The sequence below is a fragment of the Aedes albopictus genome, chromosome 2 (assembly GCF_035046485.1).
Source record: "Aedes albopictus strain Foshan chromosome 2, AalbF5, whole genome shotgun sequence".
Lineage (NCBI taxonomy): Eukaryota > Metazoa > Arthropoda > Insecta > Diptera > Culicidae > Aedes > Aedes albopictus.
Window position 1 is genome coordinate 465,769,902 of NC_085137.1, and position 21,357 is coordinate 465,791,258.

At 37.8% G+C, this 21,357-nt stretch overlaps 1 protein-coding gene across 1 annotated transcript; it reads right to left on the reverse strand.

Moving 5' to 3' along the window:
- Window positions 1–19,219: 19,219 nt before the first annotated feature.
- On the reverse strand, window positions 19,220–21,116 carry LOC134287435 (uncharacterized). Its single transcript, XM_062849247.1, has 2 exons — window positions 19,355–21,116; window positions 19,220–19,296 (listed from the first exon to the last, which is right to left on the reverse strand). The coding sequence occupies exon 1, from the start codon at window positions 20,982–20,984 to the stop codon at window positions 19,455–19,457; it is 1,530 nt and encodes a 509-aa protein (XP_062705231.1). The 5' UTR covers window positions 20,985–21,116; the 3' UTR covers window positions 19,220–19,296; window positions 19,355–19,454.
- Between the last annotated feature and the right edge of the window lie 241 nt (window positions 21,117–21,357).

The window sequence follows — 21,357 nt, forward strand, 5'->3', positions numbered from 1 at the left end:
ATGGACGCCCCCCAAGCACCAAATTGAAACCAAAGTTTTTGATACTTTCATTGCGGCTTACTTGCCTTTTCAATGCACTGGCCAGAAAATACATTTTCATAAATCTGATTTGCGAAAATTTACTCGCAACAGGACCAAATTTTTCATACATAGGGTAATTTGCTAATTTTTGAACACTACCCAGATGTTGAACAGTTTCTGAATATTTCATTATAAATCTTACTTAAAGAATTTTCATCCATCGTCAGCGTATGATGTAGATGCATGTACAGTATCGGACAATAAAAATGCACCACAGCCGTTTTCCCATACAAACTAGTCAACTTTGGATTGCCATATCTTAGTTATGTCTCAACCGATTGTTTTCATTTTTCTGTGACGAACTACAAAACATTTCAATTTTCAAAAACTATTGAAAAAGTTCAGTGATAACTATTGATACAAAAGTTACAGATATGTTTCTTGTGTGATGACCAATAAATTTGTTGAAGACACCATAGCTATCTGACTTCAGCATTTTAGGCTACACAATTTTTTGTCTTGGTTCACTTTTATTGTCAAAATTCAACCTATCTTTAATTTTTGTATCAATAGCTATCACTGAACTTTTTCAATAGTTTTTAAAAATTTAAATGCTTTGTAGTTCGTCTGAGAAAAATGAAAACAATCGGTTGAGACATAACTGAGATATGGCAAAGTTGACTAGTTTGTATGGGAAAACGGCTTTGGTGCATTTTTATTGTCCAATACTGAACATGTGGGTCATGATGCTGCTCTAATTAAGTTACAACATTATACATATTTTACGTCAAAAAAAAATTGATAGAAAATTTTGTACCGCTGATGACACGAAAACTGCACAATTCTTAAGATTAATTTTAAGAAATTGCTGTTCCGAAATAAGCTTTGCGGGCAAATCGACCACAAATATCAAAGGCACACTATAGTTACAAGAACTGGAAGGATGTCCTTAACAGTTTAACATTGTTTAAAATCACATTTTTATTGTAAATTAATTTGAAAATAGTTATTTATGCAACAAGTTACAACATGATTATTTTTTTCAGCACGAGTCGTACAAATATCCAACGAGGCTTGCCAATTCTACGCCTGATCTGCAGTCTAAATCTGAATCTGGATAGTCCTGATTCAGATTCGAGCTCATCAGAGGATGTAGAAGTTGCAGCTGTGTCTACGGTAGCCTTGAAAGTTATCGTAAATTGGGCTCTGGCAAAGGTGCCGAAAAGTCCTACTTTTCAGCACTCTTAAGAGTGCCGAAAAGTAGTACTTTTCGGCACTTTTGTTTTAGTGAAGAAAAGTAGGCCGTTGTAACATTACAACCGCGAGTGAAAAGTAGGGGAAAACACAACGCAATTACAAACAAATATTTTTCTTATCACACTATCATTATGCATCCATGATCCAATTGTTGAACACTGGCATAACCTACGATGTCAGCATGACTGCTAGAATATTTTTTACTTTACCTAATCGTGCATTTCATTGGGTTTCAAGTGCGTTCAAGGGATGTTCTAGGGGTGTTCAAGAGGAATTCAGAGTATTAAGGGTGTCCCAGGAGTATTTCAAGGCGTTCCAGGAGCAACCCACGGGTTTTCAAGGGATTTCAGGTCGTTCCATGAGTGTTTTCTGGGGGGTGGATTGGGTCTCATGGGTTTCCAGGAGTGTTTCAAGGCGTTCTTTTCTTCTGTCGTTTTCGCTTCTAATAAAATCTTTTCAGCAATTTTTGCATCTAGTCTTGTTTAAAACGATTTCAGTCCACTGGAGCTCTCTTGAAATGAGCGATTCCTTGTCATTTTAATGAATTGTTACTAGCTTCCCGAGCAGAAAAGAATAACAAGTGAATAACATATCAAGGTATTTAATCTTTAATACCATCATACCTTGATATGCTTTTCATTAGGTAGTAATAAGAGGCAAATCAACAAAAACGAATACCAAAATTTTGTATGAATATGACCTAGAAAATAGTAATTCTTGTTATTCCAATAATGAATGCATACCTAAAATTTCAAACACCCTGCCAAGTGCTGTACTTGTTATCCAAAAGGTATTGAATAACAAAGTAATAACAATTCTTACTATTCATTTATACATTTTATCGATACATAAGTTTGTTATCGAGACGGTATTCAATAACAAAGAAATAACAACTTTGATTATTAAATTGTACATTTCATCGATAGTTCAATTTGTTATTCAATAACAAAGAAACAACTATTATTGATAAATTGTACGTTTTTCGATAACACAATTTGCTATCAACAATTCCCCTTATACAATTGAATATTTAGCCGGGGCCCTTAGCGCAATTGGTCACACGTTTGCTTCATAAGCAGATGGTCATGGGTTCGATTCCAGCCCTGGCACTTTCGTCACTGACCCTTTTCTATACCCATGGCTCAAATGGGCCCGGATACTTGGACATCGGAGAGCGGCAACCCATAATGGACCCCCAATTGGACTGGAAAAAGGAATAACCAACAGAAACACATCAACATCCTCGTGCTCATCATTCTACCATAATAGGGTAGAAAGTGAAAGCAGCGCAACGGCAACCAGTTCGATACGGTATAATAAGAATAGAAAACGTTTAAGCACTGTACAAAGTGTAAGTACAGCATCCAATTGGAATCGCTCACGCAGTGCCCTAGTGGGCAAACAGAGCTGTAAATTAGGTAAAGTGATTGAAGAATACAAAAAAATGAATATTTCATTAATAATTTGATTTGTTAATGTGAAGAACTAGCTCTAATTTGAAGCTCACAGTAGAGAAGATTTGAAAAACGATTCTGGATAAATTCTTCAAGAAAGGAATGAATTGTTAACCGAGAATTGCTCTAGAAATTCATCTAAAGAATCGGAAATCGACGCTGTTACAACGATTTAAGCTTGGATTAAAGCTATCATCAACAAAACTATATAAGTACTTCCCCTGTTTTATATTCTTCCAAAAAAGTCTGTTTTTTCAATGAGTATTCGAAAGATCACCAATCGTAATCAGAATCTCAAACATTAGATTGATTCACGGAGACATTAGTAAACTTACGCTCCCAAATTCATCCTATCAAAATCCCGGGATTCTTTAGAAAGTTTAATGAAATAAATATTTGAAAAGAAATTGGTGAAAATTTCGATTTATCCACAATTTTTAGTTGTTGTCCAACCATTTAGTTGAGTTTGGGGTATATTTGCCCTAATCAATACACTACCGATTGACTGCCATTTCAATTTAGGTCCAATATTCAGAAAAGTTCCTGCTAGATCTTTTAGTCAACAATCTCACGAAGCTAACAATATTCTAAAGGATTTAAAGGAAAAAATGTCCGTTCCTAAATTTTCAACAAAACATAAAACAACTAACGTGAGAAAAACAACTGTATTAACAACAGTTCACTGTATTTGTTTTGATTGTAATACAAACTTTGGAAATTCTTCAAATAGATTGAGTAGTTGCGAGTGCATGTATTGTTTACAAAAAACTCAATTATCCTTTGACAGGCTCTATCTAGATATTTTCCTTGAAATTAAATAATGGACATATGATCATCTATCCCGGGAACTTCGGGCAATCAAAAATGTAATCCCGGAATTTGGAAAACCTCGAAATTGCCTAAATCCCGGGAATTCTTGTCTCGGGATGTCCCGGGATGGAAACTCTAGCCAATATTGAATTCCCGATTGGTCCATGATCGTTTTGTTATAGAAATATTCTTGGTTGGTCGCTGCGGGAAATAGCCGGAATCGTCATTGTGGGTTTCATGGCCGTGCGGTTAGCGGAGTCAGTCATCTAGGCGTTTCGTGAGCCCCGCAGTGTGGGTTCGATTCTCGCTCCAGTCGGTGAAAACTTTTCATCAAACGGAAAATTCTCCACTGGACCACTGGGCGTTTCGTGTATTGTCCTTTGCCTAGTGTTTGTTATCGTTAAGTTTGTGCAACCTCTGGTTGAAGACGATGTAGTGTCTTTAAACAAAAAAAGAAAACGTTCAACGGTACGGAAAATTGTGAACAAGTGGAAGTATGAGCGAGGGTACATTGAAAAACCGCACACACGCAATCCTGAGTTGCCTCACTTTTTGACGAAAATAGAACAGCCGAACTATTTCGGTAGCTTCGGTAAACTATTTTACTGAGGTTCAGAACCAGAGCCGTAGCGTGGAGTTGGCCAGGTTGGCCCCCGCCAAGGGCGCCAGCCTCAGAGGGGCGCCAAATTGGCCAAAGCCTGGAAGGAATGGTATGGTGTTTTTAACAAGATTCAAACTAATGCACTGTATCTCAGAAACACACGTATTTTCACACCCCACAGTTATCATGTTTTTGCTGTTTTAGCATTTTTCCATATACAGATTTGTTCAGACTTTGTTTTGAATGCTTACAATAGTTTTTCCTGGGAATTCATACCTCTTTGAACCCTTTATAAGGCAGTGGCAACTATATTGCCACCTTATACACATATTTTTAATGTTCGTTTAGAAAATTTTTACAACTTCTGTGTTAACTGATGGACACATTAGGCCTTTGTGAACACTCATGATATTTTTGAGCCATAACAAATATGAATGGGCTTTTTTAGAACAAAATGTCTGTTCAAAAACTGCCATTTTTGGGTGAATAAAAGTTTATAAGCTCGAACTTCTGTTGTGGTGAGCGTATTGAAAATCAAATGATGATGAATAAAAGGCCTATGTTCCTTATACTTGTGGACAACATTTCAACTTGATTGCTTCATTACTTTTTGGAACTTAGCCTTTTGAAAAAATGTACTATTATAAATGGGCATTTACTAAAATTGCCATATCGTCCAAAATGATTGACCAATCGAGTTCAAATCCACACATGTAGCTCATGAATATTGGGGCAATCAACCATCGAATTTTTTGAAAATAAAATCGTTTTTGTTCATTACACCACATGTACTTTATATTCCAATCCCAACTAACACTTTTGCTGGATAAGAGCTTAAAAGAGCTTACTTTCGAATTCGTTTGCTGCTCTTATGCAGCTACTTTTGATAGTAGGGATGTAGAACGAGTGGATTCCGTGCCTGGTTTTCTCAGCCTTATAAAGGGTTAAGATATTATTCTATATTTTCCCAATTTAATCTTAAAAAATAAGAAATACAAATAGGAAGCTTTGTGTAAATTTTCAAAAAATCACAATTTCTGTAGAAGTTTTATTAAATCCATCAGCATTCTCACTATGTCTCAAGTTATCTTCCAAATATATTTTCAACCAAATCAACCATTTCAAAAAATCTTGAGCATTGCATTTTCAAACTTGATCTCATCAATAAATATGGTTCCTGTGAAAACCTAGCTGTATGGCTGCAAGTTGTTTGTCTTAGTTATGTTAAATAATTTATTGGCTATTCTAAGTGTTCTTTTCATAGTCCGTGCCCCCCGAATCAACATAAGTTGATGAAAGCTAAGGTTGATAAGATAGATTTTGTTATTAGAGCAACTAATTCGAAAAACAGCCTATACCAATCTCAATTGCTTTTGCAATTAACTACTGCAGATCTACTTATGAAATATTTCGATTTAATATCTTGAAAATTTCATAAAGCACCTGTGGTGCGCACAAAACTGAGTGAACTTTTCACGGAAATATAAGAATGGATCATGTGAGGCTTCTTAGAGGACTCCAGGATAGTTATAAACTTTAGGAAGTATGCTGTTAAAAAAGCTATTGAAGTTGTGTTGAAAGGTTATATAAAAAACTGAATGAATTGCTAATAAAACATGTTAAACAGTTTGGTAGAAATAAACAGATGAATGTCTAAATATCTCAAAAAATATAACGTTGAAAATACAACAAATTAAATACAATGCTTTCAAAACAGTTTTTAATGGAAATTCGAAACGAATATGAAATTCTCGAGAAAAAAATATTTTTTCTCAAAAATGTCACCAAAATATCAAAACAAAACAACTTTTGAAGAAATTTTATAAAAATGAAAACAATATACATTACTATGGGGCTCAAATCAGGATGCTTGCCAAGTGCGCCGTGGAACCACGCTACAGCTCTGATTCCAAGCCAAAGGAATTCTGGGACAAAGTTCTTTTCAGCGATGAGACGAAAAACAACCTGTTTGTGTCTGATGGAAGACAGATGGTGTTTAGGGAACCAAACTCAGCGCTGGAGGCCTAGCATTTGTGCCCTACGGTCAAACAGGGGGGAGGCAGTACACGGTGTCAAAATTTTGATTATTATCGAACTTTCATGTACCTCGGATTTTTCTTCATAGAATGTTAGAATTTTGGCTATAATTTATAAATGCAAAATTTGAAAATATTCTATCGGGGAAAATTTGAGTTAGATGAGTTTTTAGCTATTTTCCATACTAAATATCATTAATTACTATTTTAGCCTAAAAAACGTCCCATACAAAATGTATGGAAAATTTTTCGCCGATGAAATATTTTCTAGTTTTCCGATTATGAATATATAGCCCAAATACTAATCATTTTCGAAGAAAAATCCGAGGTACATGAATGTTCGATAATAATCGAAATTTTGACACCGTGCAGTATAATGTTGTGGGGTTCAATGACAGCTAGTGGATCCGGCAAAATGGAGTTCATGGACACCACAATGGACAAAATGTGAAATATGAACATCTGCACTGTGTAGAATCTACCGTGGATACACAGTTATAGATCACACTCGATTATGGAAATAATCCTAGAACAAGCATTCCGAAACTGACTGCTGAGGTTGCTAACGACATCGGAAGGCCTGTTCTGTTCGGCGGATACTGTTCGGCGCGTGGCACACCGACATAATCTAAGAGGACGAGTCGCCCGGAAGAAGGCATTGCTTTCATACTCAAATATCAAAAAGCGACTCGAGTTTGCCAAAGAGTATGATTCCAAGCCAAAGGAATTCTGGGACAAAATTCTTTTCAGCGATGAGACGAAAAACAACCTGTTTGTGTCTGATGGAAGACAGATGGTGTTTAGGGAACCAAACTCAGCGCTGGAGGCCTAGCATTTGTGCCCTACGGTCAAACAGGGGGGAGGCAGTATAATGTTGTGGGGTTCAATGACAGCTAGTGGATCCGACAAAATGGAGTTCATGGACACCACAATGGACAAAATGGGAAATATGAACATCTACACCGTGTAGAATCTACCGTGGATACACAGTTATAGATCACACACGGTTATGGATCAATTCGATGTTTACGATCGTATGTTGCAGCTTAGCATGGCATGGAGTGGTATAGTATAGTGTTTATGCTATGAAGACTATGCTATGTTATGTCATGCTGTGCAGTGAGGCGACATTTGACCGTAAACATCGAATTGATCTGTAACCGTGTGTGATCCATTACTGTGTATCCACGGTACAGCCCTCCGTGCAAAAACTCAATCTACCACGCACACCTCGTATGTCGTACGAGAATAGTTGCTTAATAACGTCCCAAAACAGCTGAGAACACCGCTTCAGTTGCCAGACTTGAACCCTGTCGAGCATTTATGGTGGGAAGTGGAGCACCGTTTAAATAACAGCAATAAAAAAATAACAAACAAGAGCTCAAAGTGGCGATTCAGGAGATCTGAAACAGTATTCCTTCAACGAAACCTAGAAATCAGGTGGAATCGATGCCTCGACGCTTACAGGCAGTGAGTGGTGCAAAAGGTGGCCATACAAAAAACTAAATTACCATACCATAGTCGAGTCAAGTACAAGACACTGACGACGACCTTACAGTTGAGGTCGAAATACGTATCTGTCAAAGGATGCAAATTCTTAGTGGAATTCAAAGGAACCGTACTTAACCCGATTTTCTTTTTTTATTTAAATTACCATATTTTGTTATTTTGAACTTTGTTTGCTCAAGTTTTAAAAGAAAATGACACCATTGGGCAGTACAAGTTGTGCGGGAAAAATGCGAAATTTCAAAGTCATGTACCAAAAACCGCTAAACCCGACAGTTACAGTTAGACCAAACATAGGACAAATAGCGATACGAATATTTACCCCCTGAGGAAGACACAAACCCCGTGTCGAAACGTCGGGAAAATAAAGAACGTCTTTTGTTCAATAAATCACTGCGTAGCAAAACATAATCAATTATTCAAATGTTTTATGCAAAATACCAAAAAAAATACCATGATTAACATATGTGTACGCTCAGTTTTGTGATTGACTGTAAATTCAGTGCTGCCACTATACTATATTCCAAAGCTTCCGAACAATTTCAGTTTAATTTTGATGCACAATTTGCACCGTAAAGCCGTACATATTTGTTATTGAAATATCATACCATGAATTACAAATTCCTTTCAAACTCAAGTTTCTTACATTTATAGTAAAATATATTGAAAATTCAATTGATTTTGCACTAAATCAATGTTTTTTGTTCATGTTCAGGCATGGTAGTCACTTTAGATTGATAAACATTTGAATGCTAAGGCAATAAAGCATAAATAAAAACATACAATTATTTTAAAAATTAGTATCAAATGCTAAACATGCAAACTAACAACACGGCCAACCCGGATAAAAAATACAATAGAAAAACATAGGACTCCAATGTAACAGTACCATTGAAAACCATTCTTTCACAATAGAATTAAATGTTAAAATAACAATAGAAAAACAATAGAATCAAACGTTTCTAACAATAGAACCAATTGTGAATGAGCATTTCACATTGAACTGTATAGGGTGTTGGTGTCATGATGCATCACTCAGCTTTCAAACGAATCATTGACTTTTTGCTTTTCAACGATTGTTTGCCTCGCGTTTTTGAAGTGATAAAAAACTGTCAATTGGGTTCTTTAGGGGTATCCGGATTATTTTATAACCGGATTCTCCACCCAAAAATTCGCCGAAATCCAAAATTTCATAATTTTTGGAGTGCGCGATCTATTTTTAAAATGCATTTAAAGTTTATATGGGAATTTTTTTTTTGTTCGGGTCGAACTGTCATTTTATCGATTGAACTGTCATTCTATCCACGAAAATAAATACTGTTTTGATCTTTTAACTATCAGAACAAAGCTATTGAAATACAATAAAATCATATTAAACTCAGAAAAATGAGATCTATCGATTAGGCTACAGAAAATAACAATTTTTTATTCACTAAACAACCCAATTCTGCAGCAATGCAGCAGAAAAAGTATCATCGCAATCACTGCGAGTGAGCATATAGGGGGCCGTCCATATACCACGTGGACAGAAAAATCGTGATTTTTTACCCCTCCCCCCTCCCCGTGGACAAGCGTGGACTTTCCACTGACCCCTACCCCCCTCCCCTAATGTCCACGTGGACTTCTGAAAAAAAATTCCTCTTGGAACATTGCAGAAGTTCCTCTTGAAATTTTTCAGGAATTCCTTCGGAAATCCCTTCAGAAAATTCTGCGAGAATTCTTCAAGAAATTTCTACGAAAATTTCTCCAGAACTTATTCAGGGTATTCTTTCACTAATTAACCTCAAAATTCTTCAAAAATTCCTCAAGAAAGTCCTCTGAGAATTCCTCTAGGACTTCCTCTTGGAATTCACTCATTAATTCATCCGATAATTCTTCCGCGAATTCCTCAAGCGATTTATCCAGGAATTCATCCATTTTTTTCTAGAAATTCATTTAACAATCCCTCCATAAATTCCTCCGGGAATTCATATAGAAATTCATCCAGAAAATTCTCTGGGAATTTGTCGAATAATTTCTTCAGAAAATTCTCTGGGAGTTCCGCCAGAAATTTGTCTTACAATTCATCCTTATATTCACTCGAAAATTTCCCAAAAAGTGCCGAGCTAAATGTCCTTAGAGTAACCTCAAATAATTCCCTCAAGGAATCCTCATTAATTTCCTCATAACTCCCAACATTTCCACACAAAAACCTCAGAAAAATTACCTCAGAGATCCCTCAAGAAATTTCCTTAGAGAATTCTCAAGGAATTCACATAGAGATTACTCCCCAAGTAACAAATCAGCAACCTTTTAGCTTTTCTTGGTATTTATAACGGTTTTATTGTAGCAGTTGACGTGCCAATTTGTTTAGATAATGCATTTATTGATGCAAAATTGTCAAGTTTTATTTCTGCTCTTCAAGATGTTTTCTAAACCATACTCAGCCAAACAATGAAGTCAAAGGTTTCTGGGATTTAAAGTTTAATTAAAAGACGTTCTCTAGCCATTCATAAAGCCTTCATAATAAAACTGGAAATTATGATTTTAAAATTGCCTTGATAAAATACTGCATAATACTGTTTTGTTATTACAAAAGCCACTTTAAAGTTAATCGGTTTCAGCACAGGGGAAATGGCATTATGTATTGCTATCCGGCCTGGGAAAAAGGTTTTATAAAATACTTCACTCTGTATACATTTTTATATGTTGACATTGGGAAAACACATTTTAAGCGAGAAATACGAACAAATCTCGCACTCAGTATCATACGGGCGTATCTACAATGATCGATTTCTCTTCGTCGATTTTCTCTTCAGCTAATAACTTGACCTGCAAATCATGTTTGGTTGTTTTTGTTGTCTTAGATGCTAGTCCTAGTCATCTTTTACCGAAATACACCGAGAGATCATCCGAATATTGGTCGTATTTTCCGGAATAATCCGAAGAGAAAATCGACGAATAGAAAACGATCATTGTAGATACGCCTGTATAATACTAAACGCGAGAAATGAATGTAGACGCCCAGAATTAGGTATGTTGCTGCACAACTTTGCGTTCTTTTCTCAAAACAATATTATGTGATATTGTTTTTCATCCTTATTATGAAATGCACCGCTTTCCACTATCGAAACATACAGGTATTGAGTCAATGTCATCCATCGTCAAATACTTATGGCCGGCCCGTCGGAGATCACCGCCACCGGCATCATTTATACGAGAAGCATTCCGATACATATTCTTGTTTACACGCTAACGCCGCTCAGCACAAAAGTGCATAATTTCCAGACTACACCAAAAATGTGTAACCCTTGCACATTCACAAAACCAGCTCCTGTGTCCGCAAAATCGTTAAATTCGCAAAAAATTTTGTACAGCAATCTAGCTAGGTTTACTAGTGACCTTGGAAAACAAAATATATATCGACATTTCGCATCTAGACGAGTGTACGAGCTGTTTTTGAAAATGTGTAACTGTAACACATTTTTGTGTGGTCTGGAAATTATGCACTTATGAGTAGGGCTTACACATTTTAGTGCTGAGCGGTTTTACTGTGTACAAGTTCCCGTCGAGTGGTCCGCGCACTTGACATCACAGTACCAGTACGTACAGGAGCCATACATACAGACGCAAATGAACCACATCAAATAGCCTACATATCAACCAATTTGGCACATGAAAACACACGAACGATTGCAAAGCGATTAAGATGTTAAGTAGTCAATCTCTCTAAAATAAAAGCTCTCATTTTTGAGTAACGCCCATGCCGCACAAGGACTGTGTTGGAAACACACATTTTTTTAAATTGCTCGTACGCTCACATTTTTGCAAAATATCAATATTTTTCGGTATTTGAAGGTGGTTTATAAACCCAGTGTGGTTGCCATGGCGAAATTATTGCAAAATACATCCTCATGTGAGCGTACGAGCAATTTTAAAATAATGTGTGTTTCCAACACAGTCATGTGCGGCATGGATGTTTACTAAAACTGTGCAGGCCGAACACATTTTTGAGCGTAGCCGTTTTTGCGTGATCACGGCTTTCACGGAATATAAGGTATACCGATCTACAGATCGGCCTTTTTGGTCGGGTCAAATCCATAAAAATAGTAGAAAATGAACAGAAGAAATTACTCAATCTCAATTGAACCCTGGATGAAATGAAAACACTGCCTCAAAATAATGCTGAATGCTGCTTGGTTAGCATAAAAGCAGAAAAATAACTAAACGATCTACAAGTGACATTTAATACAACAGTATGGCATCAATAAATGCCAAATCAAAACATTTTGCTCTTTTTTCGGACTTCTTAAAAGCAAAACAACATTGCTAAGGAAAAATACTTGTTTGTATCACGTCCATGTTAGTTTCACTTTCTTTGGCTATTTATTCTAATAATGAGGTCTACTGTTAGCTGACTTTATGATGCAACTTTAGGTGATCAAAATAAGTATGCCACATCTGGAAACACACAAATACACGAATATATAAAAAAAACTTATTTTCTAATAAACATTGTCACGGGGAGATTTTTTTTTTTAATTTTTAAAATTATTTAAAATTTAAGGAATTTTGAGGGGGTACTTTAAATTTCACATATTTTCATGTCTATTTCACTGTAAATCTCGTTGCGCATATGGAACAAAGGCACTGGTTGATTAATACTCCACTTTAAAAACAGGAGAAAACATTTTAGTTAAAATTTGTGGATTTGTTTTCATTTGTTTTTCTTTCATGGAAACTAATCTGTCAAAGCCGAATGAAATTTATGAATTCAAAAATGTTACGATAAAATCATTTTCTAGTGATAACAGCTTTCATCTAGGTAAAGTGGCTTTATCATGGCTATCACAAAAGCCGTGTTGTTTTATTTTCAGATTGTATTTGGCTTTCAAAAGGTCTTCAAAGCAATGATCGTGTTACCTTTTTGTTTTGATTGCGAGTATATACATACATTTCACAACCTTCTCCAGGGTGGGCCAACTAGACATATTCTGATCTACAAGAGGTTTTGGTGGAGGTTTTGAAGATTAATATGCAGTGACCAGGGTTTTATCAGTGTTGCTTTATAACACCCTTGGAGTAATGCATTAAACCAAAATTGTTACTTGGGTCAGAAATTTGCTTAGGGTTTCCTAAAGGAATAATCTCAGAGCATCATCCGGAGGAATCCCTGAGGAATTCCTGGGGGACTCCCTGCAGAAATGCCTGGAGGAATCTCCGGAGGAATTCCTGGTGGAATCCTCGGAGGAATTCCTGGAGGAATCCCCGGAAGAATTCCTGGAGGAATCCTCGGAAAAAATCCTAGAGGAATGCCCAGACGAATTCCTGGAGGAATCTCCGAAGGAATTCCTGGAGTTTCTCCAAGAATTTCTCCGGGAATTCCTCCAGGAATTTCTTCGGGAATATTCATCCAGGAATTCCTTCGGGAATTCGTCCAGGGATTCCTCCGAGGATTCCTCCTCGGAATTCTTTCAGGGATTACTTCAGGAATTTCTTCGGGGATTCCTCCAGGAAATCCTTCGGGGATTACTCCAGGAATTCATTTGAGGATTATGTGTGGAAATGTTTTGAGTTATCCCTGAGGGAAATTATTCAGGATTCCCTGAGGAAATTACTTGAGGTTTCTCTGAGCAAATTCCACTGGACATTTCCTGGGGAATTTTCGGATGAATATATGGATGAATTCTAGGAAGAATTTCTTTATAAACTCCCAGAGGAATTTATGAAGGAATTTTTTGATGAATTTCTAGAAGAAATTTTGGATCCATTCCTGGATATATCGCTTGAGGAATTCGCTCGGATGAATTTCTGCGTGAATTCCAAGAGGAGTTTATAGAGGAATTCTCAGACGACTTTCTTGAGGAAGTTTTTGAAGAATTTTGAGACGAATAAGTGGAAGAATGCCCTGAGAAAGTTCTGGAGAAATTCTCGAAGAATTTTCTGAAGGGATTTCCAAAGGAATTTCTGCAATATTTCAAGGGAAACTTCTGCAAAGTTCTCAGAGGAATTTCTGAAGGAACTCCCAAAGTATTCCTGGAAGAATGCTCGGAGGAATTCCTGGAAATTCCCGGAAGAATTCCTAAAGGAATCCCCGAAGAAATTTCTGGAGGAGTATTCTCGAAGAAATTCCTAGAGGAAGATTCCCGAAGAAATTCCTTATGGATCCCGAAGAAATTCCTTATGAATCCCGAAAGAATTCATGGAGGAATCCCAAAGGAATACCTGGAGAACTCCCGAAAGAATACCTGAAGGAATTCCTGGAGGAATCTCCGAGGGAACTCCTGGAGGAATCTCTGAGGGAATTCCAGGAGGAATCTCCGAGGGAATTCCTGGAGGAATTTCCGAGAGAATTCCTGGAGGAATCTCCGAGAGAATTCCTGGAGGAATCTCCGAGAGAATTCCTGGAGGAATCTCCGAGAGAATTCCTGGAGGAATCTCCGAAGGAATTCCTGGAGGAATCTCCGAGCAAATTCCTGGAGGAATCTCCGAAGGAATTCCTGGAGGAATCTCCGAAGGAATTCCTGGAGGAATCTCCGAAGGAATTCCTGGAGGAATCTCCGAAGGAATTCCTGGAGGAATCTCCGAAGGAATTCCTGGAGGAATCTCCGAAGGAATTCCTGCGAGAATTCTGTTTCTAAACCTGGTGAAATTTCTGGAAGACACTCGAGGAATTTTTGAAGAACTTCTGAGGAAATTCTTGAAGAAATTCCTAGGAAATGTTGTAGAGAAATTTTTAAAGAATTTCTGAAATAATTCCTAAAGGATTTCCTGAAGGAATCTCCGGTAAAAATTGTGGTAGAATTCTTGTGGAAATTTCTTGGGTAATTAAAGGAAGAATTTCTGGGGAAGTTTGTGAATAAATTTCTATGGGAATTTCCCGAATCTATGTGGAATTTTTTATTCTTAATCACTTAACCTAATTAACAGCTCTATTGTCCACTGGGGCACTACGTGAGCAATTTCAATTGACAGCTGCACTTACATTTTGTACAACGTCTAGATTCTATTCTACTTTATCGAACTGGTTGCCTTTTCTGCTGCTTCCATTTGTCTACTTTATACCGTAGAATGATGAGCACAAGGATGATGATGGATGGCCGTTGTTCCTTTCCAGTCCGATTGGGGGTCCATTATGAGTAGCAGTTCGCCGATGTCCAGGTATCCGGGTCCGTTTGAGCCATGGGGCTCAGAAGAGGGTCAGTGTCAGTTGCTCTCGAGGGAAAAGCAACTGACGAAAAATTGCAAGTGCCGGGGCTGGGAATCAAACCCATGACCATCCGCATATGAAGCGAACGTGTGACCAACTACGCCACGGGCCCCGGCATATGTGGAATTCTCTAAAGAATTTCAGGGGAAATTTATGGAGTATTTCCTGGAGAAATTTCCTAAAGAGTTCCTGGGAAACATATGAAGAAATTCTTGGAGGAAAATTGGGGAAACTTATGAAGAACATCCTTGAAAAATTTCTGGTGGAGTTCTTTGAACCAAATCCTACAGCAATCATGAGGAAATTGATGAAACATTGTTTGTAAAAATTCGTGGAGCAATTCCTGGGAAAATTTCTGAGAGTATTCCATCTGAAATTCTTAATGGAAATCCTGGAGGAAATCGTACAGTGATTACTGAAGAAATTACTGTAAAATTCCTCAAAGAATTTCAGTGAAAATTTCTGTAAAAAATCTTGGGAAAATTCCAGGCACATTTTTAAAAATAAATCCAGGGGAAATTTCTGAATGATTCTCTCTAGATGTTCTTGTGGGGATTTTTGGGGAAATCTTTGACTATTTTCTTAGGAAATTTCTGAAAATTCGTGTAGGAATCTCGGAAGAACTCTTCTGGAAATATTCCCAAAGAAATTCCTGGAATATTTCTAACATGTATTTTTGAAAAACTTTCTGAAAGAATTCCTGGAAAATCTCAGAAAGAATTTCTTTTGAAATTCCCAATAGAAATCATGAGGAAATTGCTGCGGAAATTTTTGACGAAATTGTTGAAGAAATTCTTGGAGATGCTCCTGGGTAAGTTTTTGTGAAAATTCCAAGGGAAATCATCAGAGGATCTCCTGAATAAATTTTCGTGAAAAAATTATGGTAAAATTCTATTGGGTATTCCGGAAGTGATCCCTAAGAAATTTATGAAAGAATTTATAAGGTTATTTCTAAAAGAATTCTTGAGGACATTTCCTATTGGAAATCCTTGGGAAATCTTTGAAGAAATGTTGAAGGGATTCCTGGGAAATTTCCTGCAGAATTCCTGAAAAAATATTTGGAAGAGCTTCTGGGTAATTTTTTGAAAGAAACCCTGGGAAAATTCCTGGAGGAATCTGTGGAGAATTCTTGAAGGTATTTCTGGGAAAATTCCTCTGGGAAATTTCCTGGAGGAATTTCTTCAAAACTTCCGGAAAGAATTCCTGGGTAAAATCAGAAAGAATTCGTTTTCAAACTAATGATGGAAATTTCTGTGAATTTTTTAGACGAATAACGGAGAAATTTTTTGAGTTTCTGGGAATATTACTGAAGCAATTTTTGGGGAAATTGCTAGAGAAGTTCCTGGGGATATATTTTGAAGATATTTTGAGGAAATTCCTGTAAAAAATACCTAGGCGAAATGACTGCAGGAATCTTTGAGGAATACTTGAAGTCATTCCTCAAAACTAAGGATTTCCACAAGAAATTCTCGCATGAATCCAAGAAGAAACCCCTGAAGAGTTCCTAGAGAAACCCTAGATGTATTTTCTGGGTGAACCATAAATGAAATATCATGGAGGAATATTACCGTTTTAATTTGAAATTCTTGGAGAAATGGCAGAAGCAATTCACGATACAAATCCTTAATTGAAACCCCTGGAGGAAAAAAAATGTTGAAGGAATCCCGAGAGAATTGTCTCGACAAATTTCAGAAGAATCATTGGATTGCATATAATATACAAGGAAAGATTCCCAATAAAACTTCTCGAATAACGCTTTGATAAAACTAGAATTTCTTTAGAATATCATTACCGGCACAATACTGGGTCAAATTAAAAAAATGAATCGTGTGCAGCTCTGCCGAGCTAAACCATCATTGGTTTACCAAGCTGCGGCCTTTCAACTTTCGAGTAAACTGTGTGTCTGCGGTGGGCAAGCAACTTTTCCAGCACACAGCGAAACGCTTTGCAGCCGCTATTGTAGAAATCGCCTACCCAACGGGAAAGATTTACCACGGCGCGGAACTATTCTCAAAAACCTGATGCGGCCGGGGCGATTTACAAAAATTGCGGACACTGCAGATATGTGATGCATTTTTCTTTGGTTTGTTGATCTTCTGTTTGACGTTTCCCTACATAGCATGCGAGTCAGTTTATTCCGCACGCAGCCAGTTCTTGTAAATCCGAGATTTATTTTTAGTGCGCCGAAATCGGCGTACTAAAGATAAGAAACGTACAGTCGAATACGCTTCTTGTCTCTTTATTACAAGTGTGCGATGAAGAGCAAGGATGGAAGAAAATCACTTCTAGTGACAAATGATATAGGATACGAACAGTCCAAGATTGCCTTTGCTCTTGCAGTAGCATGATGCCGACACCCTCGCCCCGTGCATGTATCATGGGATCACAGGCAATCAAAGCATCTGATGCACGCTTTGTCATGGGATCACACGTTATCGGATCATGTTGCAAGTCGCGATAAATTTTATTCATCATGTTTTAAACCACTTATTTACCAATAAACAGAATTCATGATTGAAAACAATACATTCATCGGCATATCTCGATATTAGAGCAACAAGAATGCACAAAAAATAAATGATTTTTGGTATTTATCATTTCGACTTCATGATAACGATCACATCATGGCCGCACATGCCTCGCGATTCAATTTTCGCGGAGCATGGGTTGTTATAATGCTTAAGGACAAGCGTCTTGAAATCCCGCTTCAACAATCCATCAGAACTTTAAACGCACAAATCTCAAGAAGCAAGCTTCAAACAACAGTGAATTTTATTATTCTGTTCTTTAGAGAGACGAACCAGCCAAGGGCTGAAAGTCGCTCTAATAAAGACAAATCAATCAATATTCTGTTCTTGCTCACTTGTAAGGGGCTGTCCATTAATAACGTAAGGGTTTATGGGGGGAGGGGGGGTTTGAGAAATCTTACGCGCCATACAAAAATTTTTGGGTTCTCATACAAAAAATCTTACAAGGGGGGGGGAGGGGGTGTCAGAAAATCGCAAAAACTCCCTTACGTAATACAGGCTTAAAATTAAACGTTCCGGTGCGCTGGTTTTGTTCACGAAGAGATTTGTGCTTTCGAAATCGCGAGTAGGGTCCAAAGTCGGCCATTGTGGCGGCCATTTTGGGATCCTAACAAGTCTGTCCTTAACGACAACGTTCTATCGTTGTTGCTATGATCGCGCGATGCACTTCAACCGCGACACATTCGGAATCTTATCATGATTACTAGTTTCCATCCTTGGTGAAGAGAAATGGATCATTTTACTTACGCGATAATTCAAGACACATGACATGCGAGTTGGAGCAGAATTATTTCATCAAAAAATCCACAATATATGGATACGAATATCATTTTGCTTGCGACATGACATTCATAATTACAATATTGGTTTCTATAAGTTTCAGTAGTTGATTTCAATAAGAGCAAACATACGATAGTTATAGCTTCGGTCCAGTGATATTCCTAAGCAAAACTTATGATTTTAGTAAGTGCCTGGATATAAAAATTTCGCCCACTTATTCATAAGTTTGGAGGCAGCTTTCGACTGAGGTATCTGGACACCTGGGAGGATTTTCGGCGTGGCAGTCGCAATTGCAATCAAACGATCAGATATTCTCCTTCATCCGACGTTTCGATGTGTATTACATCTTCTTCAGGGAATTCTATGTTTGAGACAAGATAATTATACTATACAAGGATCGGTAAATTCGCCTCACTCCATTCATATTCACTCCTCTTTGCTGAAGCGAATCGAGAATGATGCAGCAAACGGATAGTCATGAACAAATACGCAACCCCATCACCAGTGAGAAGCGATGCGCAAGCTGGTTGACATGGATATTCGCAGTTTGGATCGCAAGCGAATGAATGAATGGCGAATGGTGACGAATGCTGGTGAGCGATCGAAGCGGCCATTATCATAACTAGAAGAGAATTTCTGCATGTAATGCATACGTTTTTAGTGTATTGTTGTTGAAATGCTAGATTAGCAAAGAAAATAATAAACATTTTTTGAAAACTTCAAATATTCGTACGCGCAATTCACTCACGAATCGCATCACCTCTCCATCGCTTGCGATGCGATTGTGGACGAATGTTTAAATTCCATGTATGGCTTCCCACCGTTCGCCGGTGTTTGCTGTCGTCGCTGACAAGCAAACACACAAACTAAAGCGACAACCGTTCGCTGCTGACTGTATTCGAGTGTGGAAGAAGATGAAAAGTGGAAATCAGGAACCCTATATATATACTATATATACTTAATATATATACTTAATATATATACTTAATATATATACTTAACATTAAACAATGGAAAAAGAGGCTTACAGGGGTTTTAATTGCTTTCGTTTTGAAAGGCTTTGTGGAAGCATAATCCGTCCGAAAAACTATTTAAAAAAACGTTGGAATCGACTCTGAAATACACATAGAATCAGTAACATTCTTCAGCATATTTTTAAATTAATTAAGTACTCTTGAACACTAGTTATGTTTTTGCCGAATTCGGTTCGCACTTCTAACAACACTACTAACGGCCAATTTGTTTAAGCTAAGTGGTGAATATGTGTGGAACCTAAGTGGGGACAACATGGTTGGATTCGTTTTGGTAGCTATTGGGTATTTCTGTTATTGTTGCTGTGTTCGTTACTTTAGATCGCTTTGTGTGGAGTGTATGGAAAATGCCTGCATACATTGAACTAAGACATTCGATGTCTGATCTCTTGTTGATGTTGTTTGGAGTGTTTAGAATATGACAAACCTCGAGAATAGGAAGAGCTGTTTGCCTTCTGTGTTGATCTAAGATCTGTGTTTTTTCTAAATTGAACCGATGTTGTTCGTCAATGCTATGTTGCAGAAGTGCCGTTTTTTCCCTCAACCGTTCTATTTCAAATTTCGTCGTTGGACTGTCGCTGTTGCTGGTCACTAGTTCTTCAAGCTGGTTTATGGTTGAACGATGTCCGCTGATGCGTTTCTTCAGTTGGGTTGTCGTTAACCCTACATAGCTGGCTGCACAATCATTGCAAGGGATACGGTAGATGACGTTGTTCCGCATCTCTGGGGGTATGACGTCCTTCGTGTTGGTGTATAGTTGTTTGGTGGTTTTCTCGTATCGTGCCGCAAGAACAACATTTGGTAGTGCAGCTTTGAGTGACTTACTCAAACGTTGTGTTAGGTCGTTTACAAACAGCATAGATTTATAGACGACTTGAGTCTCATCTGAGGGAGGAGTATTCGTTCTTCGAGCAATTCCTCTATTAAGCAAACGGTGTCGCAGGGGTGCTGGATAGTGATTTAACTTCAGGATGACGTCTATCGTATTATCCGCCGCCTCGTTGGATAGATTTGTGATGAATTCACGTACTCTTCGCATAAAGTTGTTGACCGTGTTCATTTTGAGATGTAGTGGGTGAGCCGACAGAAAGTCCAACAGACGACCGGGTGACATAGGTTTACTGTACCATTCAGTACGAATTGTTTGATCCTGCTGACGGACTAAGACCATGTCCAGGAAGGGGAGTCTGCCATTCTCTTCCATTTCGTATGTGAACTGTATATTTTCATTAAAACTGTTGAAAACGTTCATCACTTCTACTACCTTGTCTGGTGGTAGTGCTAGGACCAGATCGTCCACATACTTCTTTATAAGAGGTATGGGAAAGTTTAGACGGCTCACCACATTATCCAGGAGGGATTCCATCACCAGGTCTGCAATAATGGGGGACAGCGGACTGCCCATTGCTGTGCCGAAGATCTGTTTGTAGTAATTTCCTCTGTATGAGAAATAACTGCACTCGAGACAGAAATTAACGATCTCGAGGAACAGGTCCAGGTTGATGTGCGTATGCTTTTTGATTTCCTCCCATCTCTCTATGATGATTCCGGGTATCATGTGACGAGGGATGCACGTGAAAAGTGAGGTGACATCGAACGATACGAGAATGTGGTTTTCTGGTAAACGAACGGAATTGATAAAGGTGCAGAAAGAGAACGAATCACGGATGTTATAGTTGCTGTTGATCGACGATTGCAAAATCCGACCGACGTATTTGGATAGCATATACGTGGGTGCACCAATGTTGGATACCACCGGACGAAGTGGCATGTTCGGCTTGTGTACTTTTGGTAACCCGTATATTCTCGGACATTGGGCTGTATTGGTCTTAAGCTGGAAAGCTGTTTTTGCGTCAATCAGCTCCAGATTTCGAAGTCTGGATACGAAGTTGTTGTTCTTTTGTTGATACACCTAAACCTTATTTTACGTCCACTATTGGCTTAGCGAAATAAAATTCTACTGCCAAAATAATAATTAAAATAGACATTTTTATATTTTTGTACACCTCTCCTAATCACGGAGATGTTTTAAAAAATATAAAAATGTTGAGTTTGCTCATTTTCTTGGCGGCAGAATTTTTTGTCGCTAAGTCATGCATGGACGTAAAAAAGGACAAAGTGTATCCTGTCGTTGGGTTTCGATT

Excerpts from the sequence above, each read along its gene's own strand:
- LOC134287435 (XM_062849247.1), bottom strand. The coding sequence starts at position 20,984 with ATGCCACTTCGTCCGGTGGTATCCAACATTGGTGCACCCACGTATATG.